Here is a 14,178-nt window from a genome sequence, read left to right as displayed (position 1 = left end):
CAGCAATTGCTTGTCTTACTCTCCACACATGGGTGCCAGGAACCACGGTGAAAGGTCACACATCGCCAGCCTTGTTGTTACCGCTCCCGGTGACATGGAGAGTGCTCCCGGGATAATAGGTTATTTTGTGAACTGTGCAGTGACAGTGATGAAGTGTTTGTGTGTCTTCTTCTGTACAACACAAGAAGTAGCTCTGCTAAGGAGAATGTTTTTTTAAAAAAGTTGTTCACTTTTTGATGCTATTAAATAACTTATTTATTTTCCTGGTTTTCTCATGTAATTCTTTTTCAGGTGCACACAAATGTTTATTTCCACAATGACTCAATTAACCAATGTTAATTAAGCAATTTTTTTGCCAATTCATTACTAATATAAAATGAAGCCATCTTATTTAGCAATGCCAAGGCTCAGAATAAATAACTTTTAAATGTAGTTATTGAAAAATTATATGTTGAACCTGAAATATTAAGAAAATATGGGATATATTTTTCAGACATATTTAAAATGTTAAATGGATCCTTCCTAAGTTGTAAGGAAATTAGATAATTGAAAAGGGATTATCAATAACTGTATTATACATAAGCTCACTCACTGAAACTTGCATAAGTATACACATACAGGTTCTAATTTAGAAATATATTGCTCAGGTAGATACTATGAAACCAATACATATTATGACATTTCCAGAAGACAAAGGGAAGAATAAAGAGGCAGAAAGTCTAAGGAAATAATGATTGAAAACTTCCAAAATCTGAGGAGGGAAATAGATATCCAGATTCATGAAACCAAAACATGTCTATGTACCTGAAACCTGAGTAGGCCTACAACAAGACCCATTATAATTAATTTGTCAAAAGTCCAAGACAAAGAGAAATTTTGAAAGCAGCAAGAGAAAAGCAACTTGCCATATACAAGAGAACTTTCATAAAACTACCTATGGGTCTCTCAGCACAAACCTTGCAAGGCAGGAGAGAGTGGGATAATAAATTCAAGCATTGAATTTATTCTGGCAACGAAGAATACTGTACTTCTCAAAATACCTTCAAAAATGAAGGACTGATGAAATCTGTGCCAGATAAACAAAGACTTAGGGAATTTTTTACTGCTAGACCTGCTTTCCAAAAAGTGTTAAAGGCAGCTTTTCTAGTTGAAATTTATAAAATATTAAATAACAACACAAAAGCTTATTAGGGTACAAATTTCACTGGTAAAGATTAATATGTGGACAAACACAGAATATCATAATACTTTAATGCTTGTGCATAAATCACTTTTCACACCATAACAGTTAAAAGCAAAAAGTATTAAGAATAACTATAACCCCCCCAAACTTGTTCATGAATACACAACATAAAAAGAAAGAAACTCTGACATCAACAATATAAAGTATGGGGGAGATATAAAAATGATAAACAAGCATATGAAAAGATGCTCAATATCATTCGTCATTAGGGAATTTAAAATTTGAACAAGATACCTAAAATGACTAAATTGAAAAATTGGACAATACCAGTTGCTGATAAGGATGCAGGGCAACAGGACTCTTATTCATTGCTGATGGAAATGCGAGATGGGACAGGCATATTGGAAGACAGTTTGGAAGTTACTTTTGAAGATAAAAATAACTTGCTGTACCTTCCAGTAAATGTGCTCCTGAGTATTCATCTAACATATTTCAAAACTTATATGAGCACAAAAACATTAATGCAATGTTTATATTAACTTTCTTCATAATTGCCTAAAACAAAACCACCAAGAAGTCCTTCGATAGGGGAAAGCGTAAACGAACTGTGGCACATGCATATAACGGAACATTATTAATTGATAAAAAGGAATGCACTATGAAGACACATGAAACCATGAGGAAACCTTAAATGCATTGAAAGAAGCAAATCTGAAAAGGCTGCATGTCGTATGATTCCAATTATGCCATTCTGGAAAAGGAAAACTATAGGGATAGTAAATAAATAAAGTAATCTTGGATTATAACCCAAAGTTTGAAACAAATACCTAGGATTCCGTACTATTATATAATAATATATAAATTAATGATTGAGTTAACAGATCAGTGGTTTCTAGGTCTGGGCTGATGGGAAGAGAGCAAAGATTAATCACAAGGAATAAAATAATTTATCCAGGTGGAGAGGGGTGAGGAGACAAGAAGAAAAAGTTTTAGTTGAAATGGAAACATAGCTCAGGTGTCACTCTGAGGGACAAGTGTCAAGACCTAGTGGAGGATGCACAGGAAGAGTTTGGGAGCAGAATGAGAAGTAGCAAGATCTCGCTAGAAAACAAACCCTGAGGGGCTTGAAGCCTGGCAGAAAGGCTGCTGCCAGTGTCAGGGGCTCCAGCCTGTGGGACAGATGCAGCACCCAGCGATCCACAGCAGAGTCACCCAGAGGTCCACAGCAGAGCTGAATGAGGCCACCCATGCCCGAGCCCCAGCCCCAGCCCTGGCCCCAGCCCCAGCCCGAGCAAGCTCTGCCACAGCCAGTTTGTGCCACCAATCCCCACACACGTGGCCACTGCAGGGAAGGAAGTCTGTACCAACCAAGCGAGTTGTGAGTGCGCCTCTCTGCCCAAGGAAAGTTTCCCCTCCGGCCGCCAGCAAGAGTAGGCACAGGGGCCAGCTGCCACTACTGGAAGAATTTATCCCAAAGCCTCCATGGGAAAGAGACATCAGGAGGGGGAAGAATGGCAGATTGGAAGCAGCCTGTGAACCTGCAGCTCCCAAGGAAAGAAGAGTAAATGGAAAGCAGGTGCTACCCATGGACAGCTATTCTCAGAAGGAACATTGTGCAACCACACAGAAGCAACATGGCACTCTGCGTGGAAAAAAGAGGTGAAGAGGTGATACATTTGACAATGTCAAAGCACGTGTGGGGAAGATCAGCAGGACAGAGTGCGGGGCACTGTGCTTACCCTCCGGGTGCTGTGGCCGAGTAGTGAGAGGGCTCTTGCTGCTGTCACAGATCGGGGACCTGCCTGGAGTCCGTGCAGAGTCATTGCGCCAGACAACAGGTGTGGTGGGGGCCACGCAGCAGGTAAAGGCATCCTGAGCTCTCAGCTGCACAACACCAGGTCAGCACAGGACTCAGCTTTGTGGCTGCAGCCTTCGCGTTGCCCCCACAAGGTTGGGGAGGGAGCGGACTAACAGGAGGCACCTCTAAGCTGTACCCAGTGACCGAAAGCCACGTGCCAAGTACCTGGACTTGGAGTGGACCTTTGCATGGTCATAAGGGTAAGCACAGACTCACTAAATCAAATAAAAAAGTCAAGACGAAAGTGATACTGTGTGTAAGTGACCATATAAACAATGAGACCAGCTGCTAGCATAAAGATGCTGCACCAACTGCGTAAGCCATAAGGGTTTGTTTACATGCTCGGAAGAAACTAATTCCCGAATTATTAATTTAATTATTTAATTATAAATTATCCTCATGGGGAGCCTTGGGAGCCCTGCTAATTTGGGTCATCCATAACCAACGACTGCCTGTCCTAGGAAGACTGACTCTGACAATTGAGCCAATTCACCAGTGCTCACCTGGCACCAGCTTTGTGTTAACCACTGGTAAAGATTGTGAGGGTTAAGAAAGGGGTGTGAGTCTTGGGGACCCTAGCGTAAAATTCAACACAGCAGACGTTTATTACCCTTGAAGAATTCCTGATTTTGCAACAATGCCTACTATCTGCTAGAAGCAGGCTGATCGCTGAAAGTCTCTGAGAAACCAGAGATGGCACCAGTATACCCTGAACTTTGAAAGCACCAAGGCTTACAATCATAATAGGGAAATCGAGAGCAAGAAGACTTATCGTCAGTCTTACACAGCGAATTTGTCCCAGGTCCAAGTAAAATGACAAGTTAGATGAATTATCTGCTTTTTAAAAAGGTATTTTAACATTTAATGAATGTAATCACTTAAAGTCAATAGCAATATCTCAGAAACCCTATTAAACTGTTTAATATATTTAGATATATTTAATATAGACAAAGGACCAAACGGCTAGTTCTGTTCTTCTCTATCCAAATTATTTTTTAAATGACATTTCGGATAACCTGGATTCATATCTTGGATGCCTCATGTTTCCGAATGATCGTTTCCTCAAAGTTGCCCATAGTGAGCAAACATGAGGAAGCATTTATCTGAGTTGTCTTTTTTAACATGAGCTATACTTTGTTTTTTTGACTTATGATTCAAATATGGTAAATTAATTCATTTTTATTTTATAAAAATTGGGATGTTCACGTATCAAATGATATTCAAATGTATTCTCAGTGTTTCATTTTTTTTAACAATTATATATTTCATTAATTAAACATATGCAAATGTTTGTATACACATACATATTTTATCACTGATTATTCATTCATTTTCTCTGTAATAATTATTTTGTGTACACCTGAAATAAACCCACAATTTCAGGCCATGACCTTTTAGCGCTGGAGAGAATCTGAGATTCCGCAGCACTTTATACTATGCCTCCAGATCTACTGAGCCCTCAGGTGACTTACCCTGGCTCTCACAGCTAATTAAGGGAAAAACCCGCACCACAGCCCACATTTCTTAATTCCTAGTTCAGTTCATTTAATAATATTAGAATAAGGTGAAGTCACATTGTTCTCATTTTATTTATGTTAATAAACATTAATATACTCTAGTGGCTAGTAAAATATTAATTAAAATAATGAATTCTAGTGCTTACTTTAAAATAATTAAGTACAAGTGTTCACATAGCCAATTATAGATACTGATTCAAATAAGAAGCAAGTTTGCATGCGATACCATTATCTATAATCCTCTGAAAATAACGGAGACAAAAATAGTACCATTCTTGCCTAATGTCACCTGCCTGTGAGGGGCTGCAGACCTAAGAGCTTGAGATGAGTCAATGTGAGAACCGGGGGGAAAGCGCGCAGACTCGTCCCTGCTTTTCAGGAGCGGTAGTGTCAGGCTAAGCAGGAGGAAATCTCATTAGCGTGGTAATAGCGGTAGGTGATTGTAAGCGGTGTTTGCTGTTGATTATTCACCATATGCTGGTCCTATGCTAAGCGCTTAAGAGACGTGTGAGAATCTCGTGACTCTTGGCTATCACTGATCCACTGTTCAGAGGAGAAAGCTGGTGCTTCTCGTGGTTGCGTAACTTGCCTGCAGTCACAGAGCCAGTAAGTGTGGGGACTTGGACTCAGAGGCGAGTCTCTGACTTTGCAGCCCATGTTCTCCATCACGTGATGGGCCACATACAGGAGACTCTAAAACATAGCACAAGCCTTCCACAGCCACAGGAACCAGCATGCTGCTGGAATAACCTATGAAACTGCACAGTGCAGTGGTGACATATGGTAGAGACTTAATAGTTTCTGTAAAATTCAGACTGATTTCTATAACTCATAATTTAAAATAAAGATTTGAGGATTAAAATCCATTAAGACAGAAATGTTTCATAATGACAAATCTATGAGCCTTCTTAAAAATAATTGTCAAAGAATCTTATGTTGAAGGAAATTTTCTGCTTATGGCTGTTTATCTGAGTATTTAATAATCAACCAAGAGTATCCATGCGTTTAACATTATTCAGAAAACCAGGATATCACATGAGCACCATCGCTGACTCTGTCCTGTGAGTGCTAGATTTGACCAATGGGTTTCTTTGAAAGATTGTTATTATGTTATTTGTACTGAGGTTTAAATAATTTTGTCAGCTACAGAAAAAATGGATTTTAATTCTTCAATCTGAATTTTAATGTTGAAGTCAAAATGCCCACAGGAGCTGATGTTCCCAGGTTAGTTGTTTAGCTGTTTGTCTCAGATATTAAACCCGAGTTAGAACCTATGTAATGGGATTCAGAGTCTGGTGGAAGAACCGTCTCTGCCAACCATGCCAACAAGAACCAAAACATCATCAGCTTCGGTCACAATCACAGGAGCCACCTCTAGGCAGGTGATGGGCAGAAGCTTTCCGTGTATTGTCTCAATCATTACTCCAACCTTCGGTTTTAGGTTCTATAGATGAAGAAACTGCAGCTTGCAGCAGAGAGTAACAGCCTAAGACCACGAAATTTGAAGGGGTGGAGCTGGGACATGCTTCTTTTACCCAGGTCAGCCTCAGGTGTCCAGATGAAAGGTTCTGGGTGGACATTCTTAATTTCCCCTTTGGGGTGCAAAAGGGATGCAAATATTTCACCTGAAGTTGGCAATGTTAGAAACGCCAAGGGAGGAACACACAGGGCCGGATACGTGAAAAGAAGTTTATTTTAACATCTGCATACAGACGGGCTGACATGGCGGGCATCTAGGGCTTTTATACTTGGGTTTGGGCGGCCTCTCAAAGGGGTGGGGCCCATTTAAAGGGAAAATTTCCAAGGAGCCTCCCACCAGCCTCTGGGTTCAGCCTGACAGGCATAGTGATTGTTAATTCTTGAAAAGTGATGTTGACGTAGATGGCACTTTAGTTGAATAAGAATAAAATGATTAAGTACCTCAGAATTGACATTAACTAGCAGTAGATGAACTATCACCAAGACTGACTTACACACTAGCATTAAAACTGACCACATTCACTAAGACATTTTCTGTGTTTTTATTTCCATTTATTTATACCAAGGGAGGCCCACCGGTGGTCTGGGACTAAACAGACTGATCTTTACTCAGTTTGTTTTGTTGTTAAGCCTGACACATTCTTTAATAAAGCAAAAATAATTAGGCAGGTAACATTCAGGTTCTTAGTTGAACTAACAGGCTTCACCGCACATTTAGGTGAACTACCTGCCCCAGGCACCCTAGGGGACACTCATTCTAGTGCAAGAGTATCAGAAAGTATACTTTTCACTCCTAATTTCATTATTCTAAAATAAAAGAGTCTCTGACTTTCTCTGTAATGTCGCTTTAGTTGCAGGATCAACTGTAAGAAGTCTGATTTAAATCTTCATCCACAGGCAAGCTGTTGCTCCGTGAACCCCTCATCCTGCCCACGCACTTTCTCTTTCACATAAAATCCACAGACGACTTTGGGAAACACTGGGAAAAGGAGCTTTGCAAAGCTGGACAGCAGAAGGACTGTGTGGAACAGACTCTCTGGGTGTTCAGTGTTAACTTTTCTGAGTTTTCACTTCCCTGTGAATGGTCATGATTATAATTTCTACCTTATGCATCGAACAAGTCATTGGCAAATGACCAAACATAAATTGGTATGTACAGGAGCGTCGACGCTTTTCTTCTTCCTGCACGAGCTACATTCTATATTTTTAAAAATCTGAAAACAGAGACATAAATTATTCAAAGAAACTTTGTTTCTTCTCACTCACCCTTCCTGATGTCCAGACGGTGAGACTGAGCCCAAGCGCTCCCCCTTGTCCTGGAGCAGATAATGGCAGCGTGTTCCTCTCGGGCCCGCCCAGAAGCTGCCGTAGGAACTTGGGTTCCTGGGGACAGCAGTGAATGAGTCGTGCACGGAGCCGTGTTCTCTGTGAAGGGGATTCGGCCTGAGAACAGGCGGTGACCACCGAGACTGAAACACAAGCCAGACGTAGTCGTGCCACAGTGCAGGATGGCGGTCCTACCTCCAGAAAGTCTTTCTTCTCCCTGGACTGTAGTTTCTCATTTGTAAACTAAGGACACAGGGCTGGAATTATGTCTGGGTCCCTGCCAGCTCTCTAGTTCCAGATCCAGGCTCCTTACTGGAGGTCCTGTGCACGTGACCACCGTGCTCGATCACCCTGCTGGATGATGCTGGGGTTTCACGTGAGCATCCTCACTACTGGCAGACGAGGGGGGATTTGCAGGGCGAACACTTTAGAAAAGCAAACTTCATGGAGGTCGTCATGTTTGTAGACATTTTAATGGTGCCGATGAAATTGAAAATACCCTGTAAATAAAGAAAACTTAGACAATGGCGACTAATCCAGGACCGAGAAAGGTCCTCACATCCTTGTTAAACATTAGCATGTTTTTTTTGAGAAGATAGCTCTTTGCACAGTGACAAAGTGAGCATACATCGCTCATTGGCATCAGAGCTAATGACATAAAGATTATATTCTGCAGACACATTGATCCCTTTCTCTGTTCTCTCCCAGGGATTTCCAGGAAACACAAATGCAGACAGCGTGGTGCACTATAGACTCCAGCCTCCCTTCGAAGCCAGGTTCCTGCGCTTCCTCCCTTTAGCCTGGAGCCCTAAGGGCAGGATTGGGATGCGGATCGAAGTGTACGGCTGTGCATACAGTAAGTGGTGCTTATTTCCCGTGGGAAATCACTGTTGGCCTGAGATGTTGTAAAAGCCAACGCTGGCATGAGATGTTGAACTTGACTTGTTCTGGCTTTTTAAATAATTGTGCAAGTAGAACTAATTTTTAATGGAAAGCTTTTTGGGTCTACCAATGAAAATGTGGACTTTAGTTATTCTATAGCTGAATTTAGAGATGGACCTCAACTGAAACACATCTGTCTTTAGATTCCCAGAGTTTAGCAAAGTACTTGCAGCATAGTAGGTCTCTCATACACCTGATACAGTTCAAACTGACAACAGGGGCTGCTTTTCTGAAGCTGAGATGACGCTCAGTGTGGGAATGCTAAGTGATGCTGGGGCTCATTGCTCACGATGACTCAGTTCTTCCTGCTTTTCTCTGCTAACGTGACCATGACGCCCACAGTACAGCCGGCTGCGCTTCACTTCCCTTCACGTGGTGGGAACTCATGTTTATGTATTAAGTCGGTTGTAATAAAAGTAGAAAGAATGGAGCTGACATGCGTATAACACAAGCACAAAGAGCAGGTGATGAAATTGTATGGAGCACACATACAGTTGTCATTTGATGATCCAGAACCTACTTGTATTATTTCTTTACATTATTATCAAAATGCCTTAAATTATTGTCTAAATGGAACAAAACTTAAAATACTCCTGTATGGAACTGGAGAACAATTCAAAGAATAGACTGGATGGAAATGTCTTAAGTGGCTTAGATCTGGGTCAGGTTGGACCTTCCTCTCACACCATTTACACACAGCCACCCCTGTTCTCCGCTTGGTCACAGCTTTAGCTTTGCCAAACATTAATTTTCTAAAGTGTAGTCATAGTATCTGCCATCTATGCAGCATCTCTGACCACTACTGTGGTCTCAGGTACTGTTCTTTCCACTCAATTCCTTCGCCCCTGTACAGCCCCGCTGATTCCCCAGCTCTGCCTCCATTTCCCAGTGTTTGCATTTCCATGGGGCTGAATGTAACGGTGCCGCTTCACCATCAAACTCCTCTCCCTCCATCGTTCTCTTCCTCCCACCACCGCGCTCTCTGGGATCTGTCACTGGGCTCTGCGTTTCAGTGGCTAAGGTGTCTGATACTTAGAATTTCTCTTTAATGCTATGAAATTAGCTTCTCCTCTCATTACTCTGAAACAACTTTAGGTTTGCTGACTTCAAAGCAGAACATGCTCTTTGATGGCGATTTGCCATTAGCTCGATGTTCCTTCATGAGGAGACACTACTCCAGTTCCTTGGGCTGGAGGTCGGTACCCAGAAGATCAAAGCTCCATGCCTGGTCCCGGAGAGGGCCACTGAGCAGTTCAGCTGTTGTGGAATCTGCTAGAACTGTGAGCTTCTGTAAACACATGCTGTTGGGCGTAAGGGAATGTTGGGAAAAAAAGAAAAAGAAAAAGAAAAGGCGAACATGCAGACAAATAATATATCACCACTACTAACCAACTTAAAGTAATTCTTTAGAAAGAATGGATCTCTACATTGTCACTTTTTCTTTAGAAGAATAATTGTTCAAGTGCAGTGATTTTATTCTTATTGTTGACAGTAATATAATACTTTATGGTTTACGTTATTAATGAAGGTTTTAGCATTTTGATTTGTTTTTCCACTGCCCTTTTTATATTCTCAAACTTTGCTTATCATGGCATATGATGTCACTTACAGGTGGCATCTCTTCCGAGTTTTATTTTATCTACTTTTCTACACTCCATTTACAATGATATTCTCATTACTCCTTCAAACATTGTGTGTTTCCACAGATTCCTGGCTTAGCATATGCGTTTTCTTCACTTCCACATCTAGAGTGGGGTGTGGGTGTGGGGTGCTCCCAGAACCCTGCTCACCTGCACAGGTGGCCACAGGCCCTTCTTGACACTGCCGTGTTCTCCTGGTTCCCAGGCGTCTTCCCGTGCTCCTCTCTTTCGTGCCATCCCCTGGAGGTTAACACTGCCTGCAGGTTGGTTCTAGGCCTCTTATCCTACTCCCAAGCTCTCTCTGAGCCTTTATCCGCATGCACTCTTTGCAGTAGCACTTACACACTGCCCAATAACTTCCAACTCTATATGCTCAACCCAGATCTGAGGAGCTTCAGCTTGTGGTACCACCTCCATGGGTCACCTCTCCACACTGGGCCTGTGAGCACTTAAAACACAACGCTCTGAGACGGGATTATCCTCTCTTCTCCTCTGGGAAATATCTGCTCCTTTTCCATTGTGTTCTACCTCATGAAGTGTTACCAATAGCCACCCATTGACTCAAACCTGACTCTGCCTTCTAACTAGGTTGCGAATCTGTCCATCTGCCTCCAGGTTACCCTACATTAAGCGCCAGCCTCCTAAATGTGCTACTCGTCTCCGGCCTTGGCCTCGCCAGTCTTTATTATGTACTGTACTCAGATCGATTCCCAAAGTGACGCAAAGTCAATTCTCCAAAGACGCTTGAAGACATGCTGAAGACAGTAGGTTGGTTTCCCAGAGCCCTGAGACTGAAAAATAAATTTCTTCTGCTCTAATGCCGTCTGGGCCTTCAGTGGCATCTCTCAAGAGTAAGAAGGGGACACCCAGGTTCTTATGCCAGAACCTGAGTCCATGGCTCATCTGCCCTCCATGTCCAATGAATCTCGGAATTCTGTGCTCTACCCACAAATCATACTTTGTATTAATATGATTTCAGTTCTCTCTAGCTCTACTCACCAACTTAATCCAACCCTGGTGTCACCCAGATCACTAAAATTGCTTTCCAATTTTAGGTCATTCTGTCTCTACTCATAGCTGACTACATTATATTCTCCACAGCGCAGCTCAAGTTACCTTTTGAAAACGCAGATCTGATAGAATTATGTCCCTGTTCAATACTTTCAGAGCCTTTCCTTTGCTGCTAAATTAATGTTCAGACTCCCAGCAAGGCCTGAGTGACCTCGTCCCTGAATAATTCTCCGATCTCACCTCTTGCCGCCATCCCCCGCATCACCTGCTACCTGTCCGCTCTTGACTGCACCAAGCTTCCTACAGGCTCAGAGCCTCTGCACCTGCAGTTCCCCTGCTTGAAATGCTCCTTCCCTGTGCTTTCAGCGTTATTGGCTTCTCATCTCTCAGATCTTAGTTTAAATGGCGTTTCCCAGGCCCTCAGTCTAAATTTGGTTTCTCATTATGAATTCTCATGGAAGTCCACAGTCTGACTTCATGTGCTCCAGTCACTTTTGGTAAATGTATCTATATCTGTCCTGTTAGTGGTCTAATTTCTTTCCTCCTCATTGGATTTCAGGGTACACGAGGTGGGAAAGATATTTACGGCTATAGCACCAGCACCTAGTACAGTGGCGGGAACATACTGAGTGCACAATCGCTCTATGTTGAATGAATGAAAGAATGAATGAGCAATTCAGAAAAAAACTCTGATAGAAAATAATGAAAACTGAATAATGAATTAATCCAAATTTCAGATATTTATTTTACATTTATACTAACAATATACGTAAAGCAAGTGTGTTACAAATTAAATGTTTATAGATTTTTTATTAAAAACCAGTAATATCTCCAGTAATAATAGCAAATATAAGACTTTCCAGTTGTATTTCCATGATTCCACTTGATATTTGATATATTTGTGCAGTCGGAAAGGCAGATATTGGTAGCCAAATATTCCAAATAAGCAAACTGAGAAGCCCCATTTAAGAGACTTCAGTGTAAAAACTACAGACAAGTATCAGAGACAGGGAGAGTACTCACGTCCTCTGACTACCAATTCCATGTGCTTGATGGGTGATACCCACAAAAGTTTTATAAAGGGTAATTATATGGACACCTGTTCTGATAGATTGAGACAGCGATTGATGGCAGCGACTTCTTTGCTACTTTCAGAGGGTCAGTATCAAACCATAGTGTCCATGTGTTTAAACAGTCAGTATTGGATTCTGTGTCTTTCTCTTTTTTACTGTGACAATTTTATTTTTTCTCAATTTCAGAGTTCTTTAAATCACTCTGCTTCCTTTTATATTAATGCAAAAAATAGAGCAGTCCTTCTCCTGCTGTTTTCTCAAGTGCTTGGTGTCCTTTCCATCCTTTTAATCCCCAACCCAGGAACGCAGGTTTTCAGGGCCCGCGTTCTACTCGGTGCCAGAGCTATACTGTTTTCATTAGATAATGCTCTAACGTGCTTTTGTCTGATTCCAATTTCTGTTAAATTAGGATTGGGCTTCTGTTCATTAGTAACTTGTGGGCAATAACTGCTGAAGAATAAAAGAGAAAGGTCAGTGTTCAAGGTTGACTTCATAAATAACCAAGAAGAGCTTGGTTCACAGCTTTTCTCTCCCTTAATGGTGGAAAATTTGGGGGCACGTGGGGGTCTGGGAGGGGAGGACTCTTGTTTTTAAACTTTAATATTTAGAGTATAGCTCAGATAATTAATAGAATTCCAAAGTGTCTTTCTCATGAAGAACTCTTTTATGATATCCCAAATGAAAATCATTTTTATTATGCATGATTCATTTTCTAGTCACCTATTCTGTTACGTTTTCTTATAACTTAGTCTTCAAATAGTGCTACATGCCATTCAGACTCTCATTTAGCTGTGCTATTACCAATCAGTCCTTTTCTTAGTCACTGTTCTAGCTTCACTTGTGATTAGGTTGAACATATATTTGCCAGGTTTGCAGATCAAATACAGTTGAATATTGGCAGTTTCACTGCCAATTGGATTAACTTACAGCTATGTTGTTCTCTATAGGAACAGCAGAAGGCAAGTGGAGGTTCCCAGTTAAACAAAATAAATGGTGACTGGAGAAAATAAGCACATTCTGTTATCTCCCTTCTAAAATTTTACTTGTGCTTGATTAGAGTTTGGGGCATGGAAAATTTTCATAACTCATGAGATAGTCTAAGTTCTGTGTTGCCTCGGTGGGTTCCTCCCTTTCTACGGGTCCTTTGATTTTTCCAGCACTTTGATACGTGCACGTCGTGGTAGTTTGCGTCCCTGGAGCCTATTCTGCAGCCCCCTTGCCAAGGCCTCACTGTGAGGCTTGGGCTTCTCTGCCCCGGATGTTCGAGTTGGCCCCACGTCCTGCTTTGGCTAATGATGGCAGAACCGACGGCGCACCAGTCCCAGCATCACGCCTCGAGGGCCTTGCTTTTTCCCACTGCTCTCCTCCACGTGCACTGCTACCGCAAGATGAACACGCCTGAACTATCTTGTTTCACTGCAAGGAAGAGAGACACCTGCTTTACGTGGTTCAAAGCTATTTCATTAAGTGAGTATTGATTGGGAATTGTTTTATCTTCTTTAAAAATTGATTGTTTTATCATTATGAAATATTGTTATTTCTCTCTAATATGCCTCTTGCCTATAAGTCTACATTCTCTGATGACAGGAGTGTATGGCTATACCAGCTTTCTTTTGGTTAGTGTTTGCATGGAATATGTTTTTCTATTCTTTACTTTCAAACTTTCTGTGTCTTTATGTTTAAGAACTCTCTCTTTATTTCTTAAATTCAATCTGGAGATCACTGAGTTTTTGTTGGTATATTTAGTCCATTTATATTAAATGTAATTCCTGACATATTTGAAGTTATAGCTCTTTACGCTTTGATTTATATTTGGCCCACCTGTTCTATATTACTTTTTTTCTCCTTTCTTCCTTTCTTTTGGGTTAATCCAGTTTTATTTTTCCAGTTTTTCCATGATTATTTGCTATTTTAATTTTACATTCTTCTAGAGACCTCAAAGTGCACCATCAACTAGTGCTTTTATCACTTTCCAAACAACACTAGGATTTCAGTTACATCAGTTTAAACCCCTCTCACCTTATGTGCTATGTTGACATGTTTTAGTTTCATAACACACATTGGTGTATATATATTTTTAAATCACAAAATTTAATATGATAATTTTTTACAGTCAGTAGTTCACTTGAATTTACTCACATATTTACTT

The 14,178-nt window shown here is 41.1% G+C and overlaps 1 protein-coding gene across 1 annotated transcript in view; it reads left to right on the top strand.

Annotated features, from left to right (window-relative positions):
• The window catches only part of LOC105816403, a 45,620-nt gene that overhangs the window by 22,086 nt on the left and 9,356 nt on the right, over nucleotides 1-14,178 (top strand). Inside the window, exons 4-5 of the mRNA XM_012651813.1 lie at nucleotides 8,072-8,219; nucleotides 9,401-9,615. Coding sequence (XP_012507267.1) covers nucleotides 8,072-8,219; nucleotides 9,401-9,615 — 363 coding nt within the window. The remainder of the gene's footprint in view (nucleotides 1-8,071; nucleotides 8,220-9,400; nucleotides 9,616-14,178) is intronic.

The sequence above is a fragment of the Propithecus coquereli genome, unplaced genomic scaffold, assembly GCF_000956105.1.
Source record: "Propithecus coquereli isolate 6110/MARCELLA unplaced genomic scaffold, Pcoq_1.0 Scaffold370, whole genome shotgun sequence".
In the NCBI taxonomy this organism is placed as follows: Eukaryota; Metazoa; Chordata; class Mammalia; order Primates; family Indriidae; genus Propithecus; species Propithecus coquereli.
Note: the sequence above shows the minus strand (reverse complement) of the source record. Positions and strands in the feature narration are given on the sequence as shown.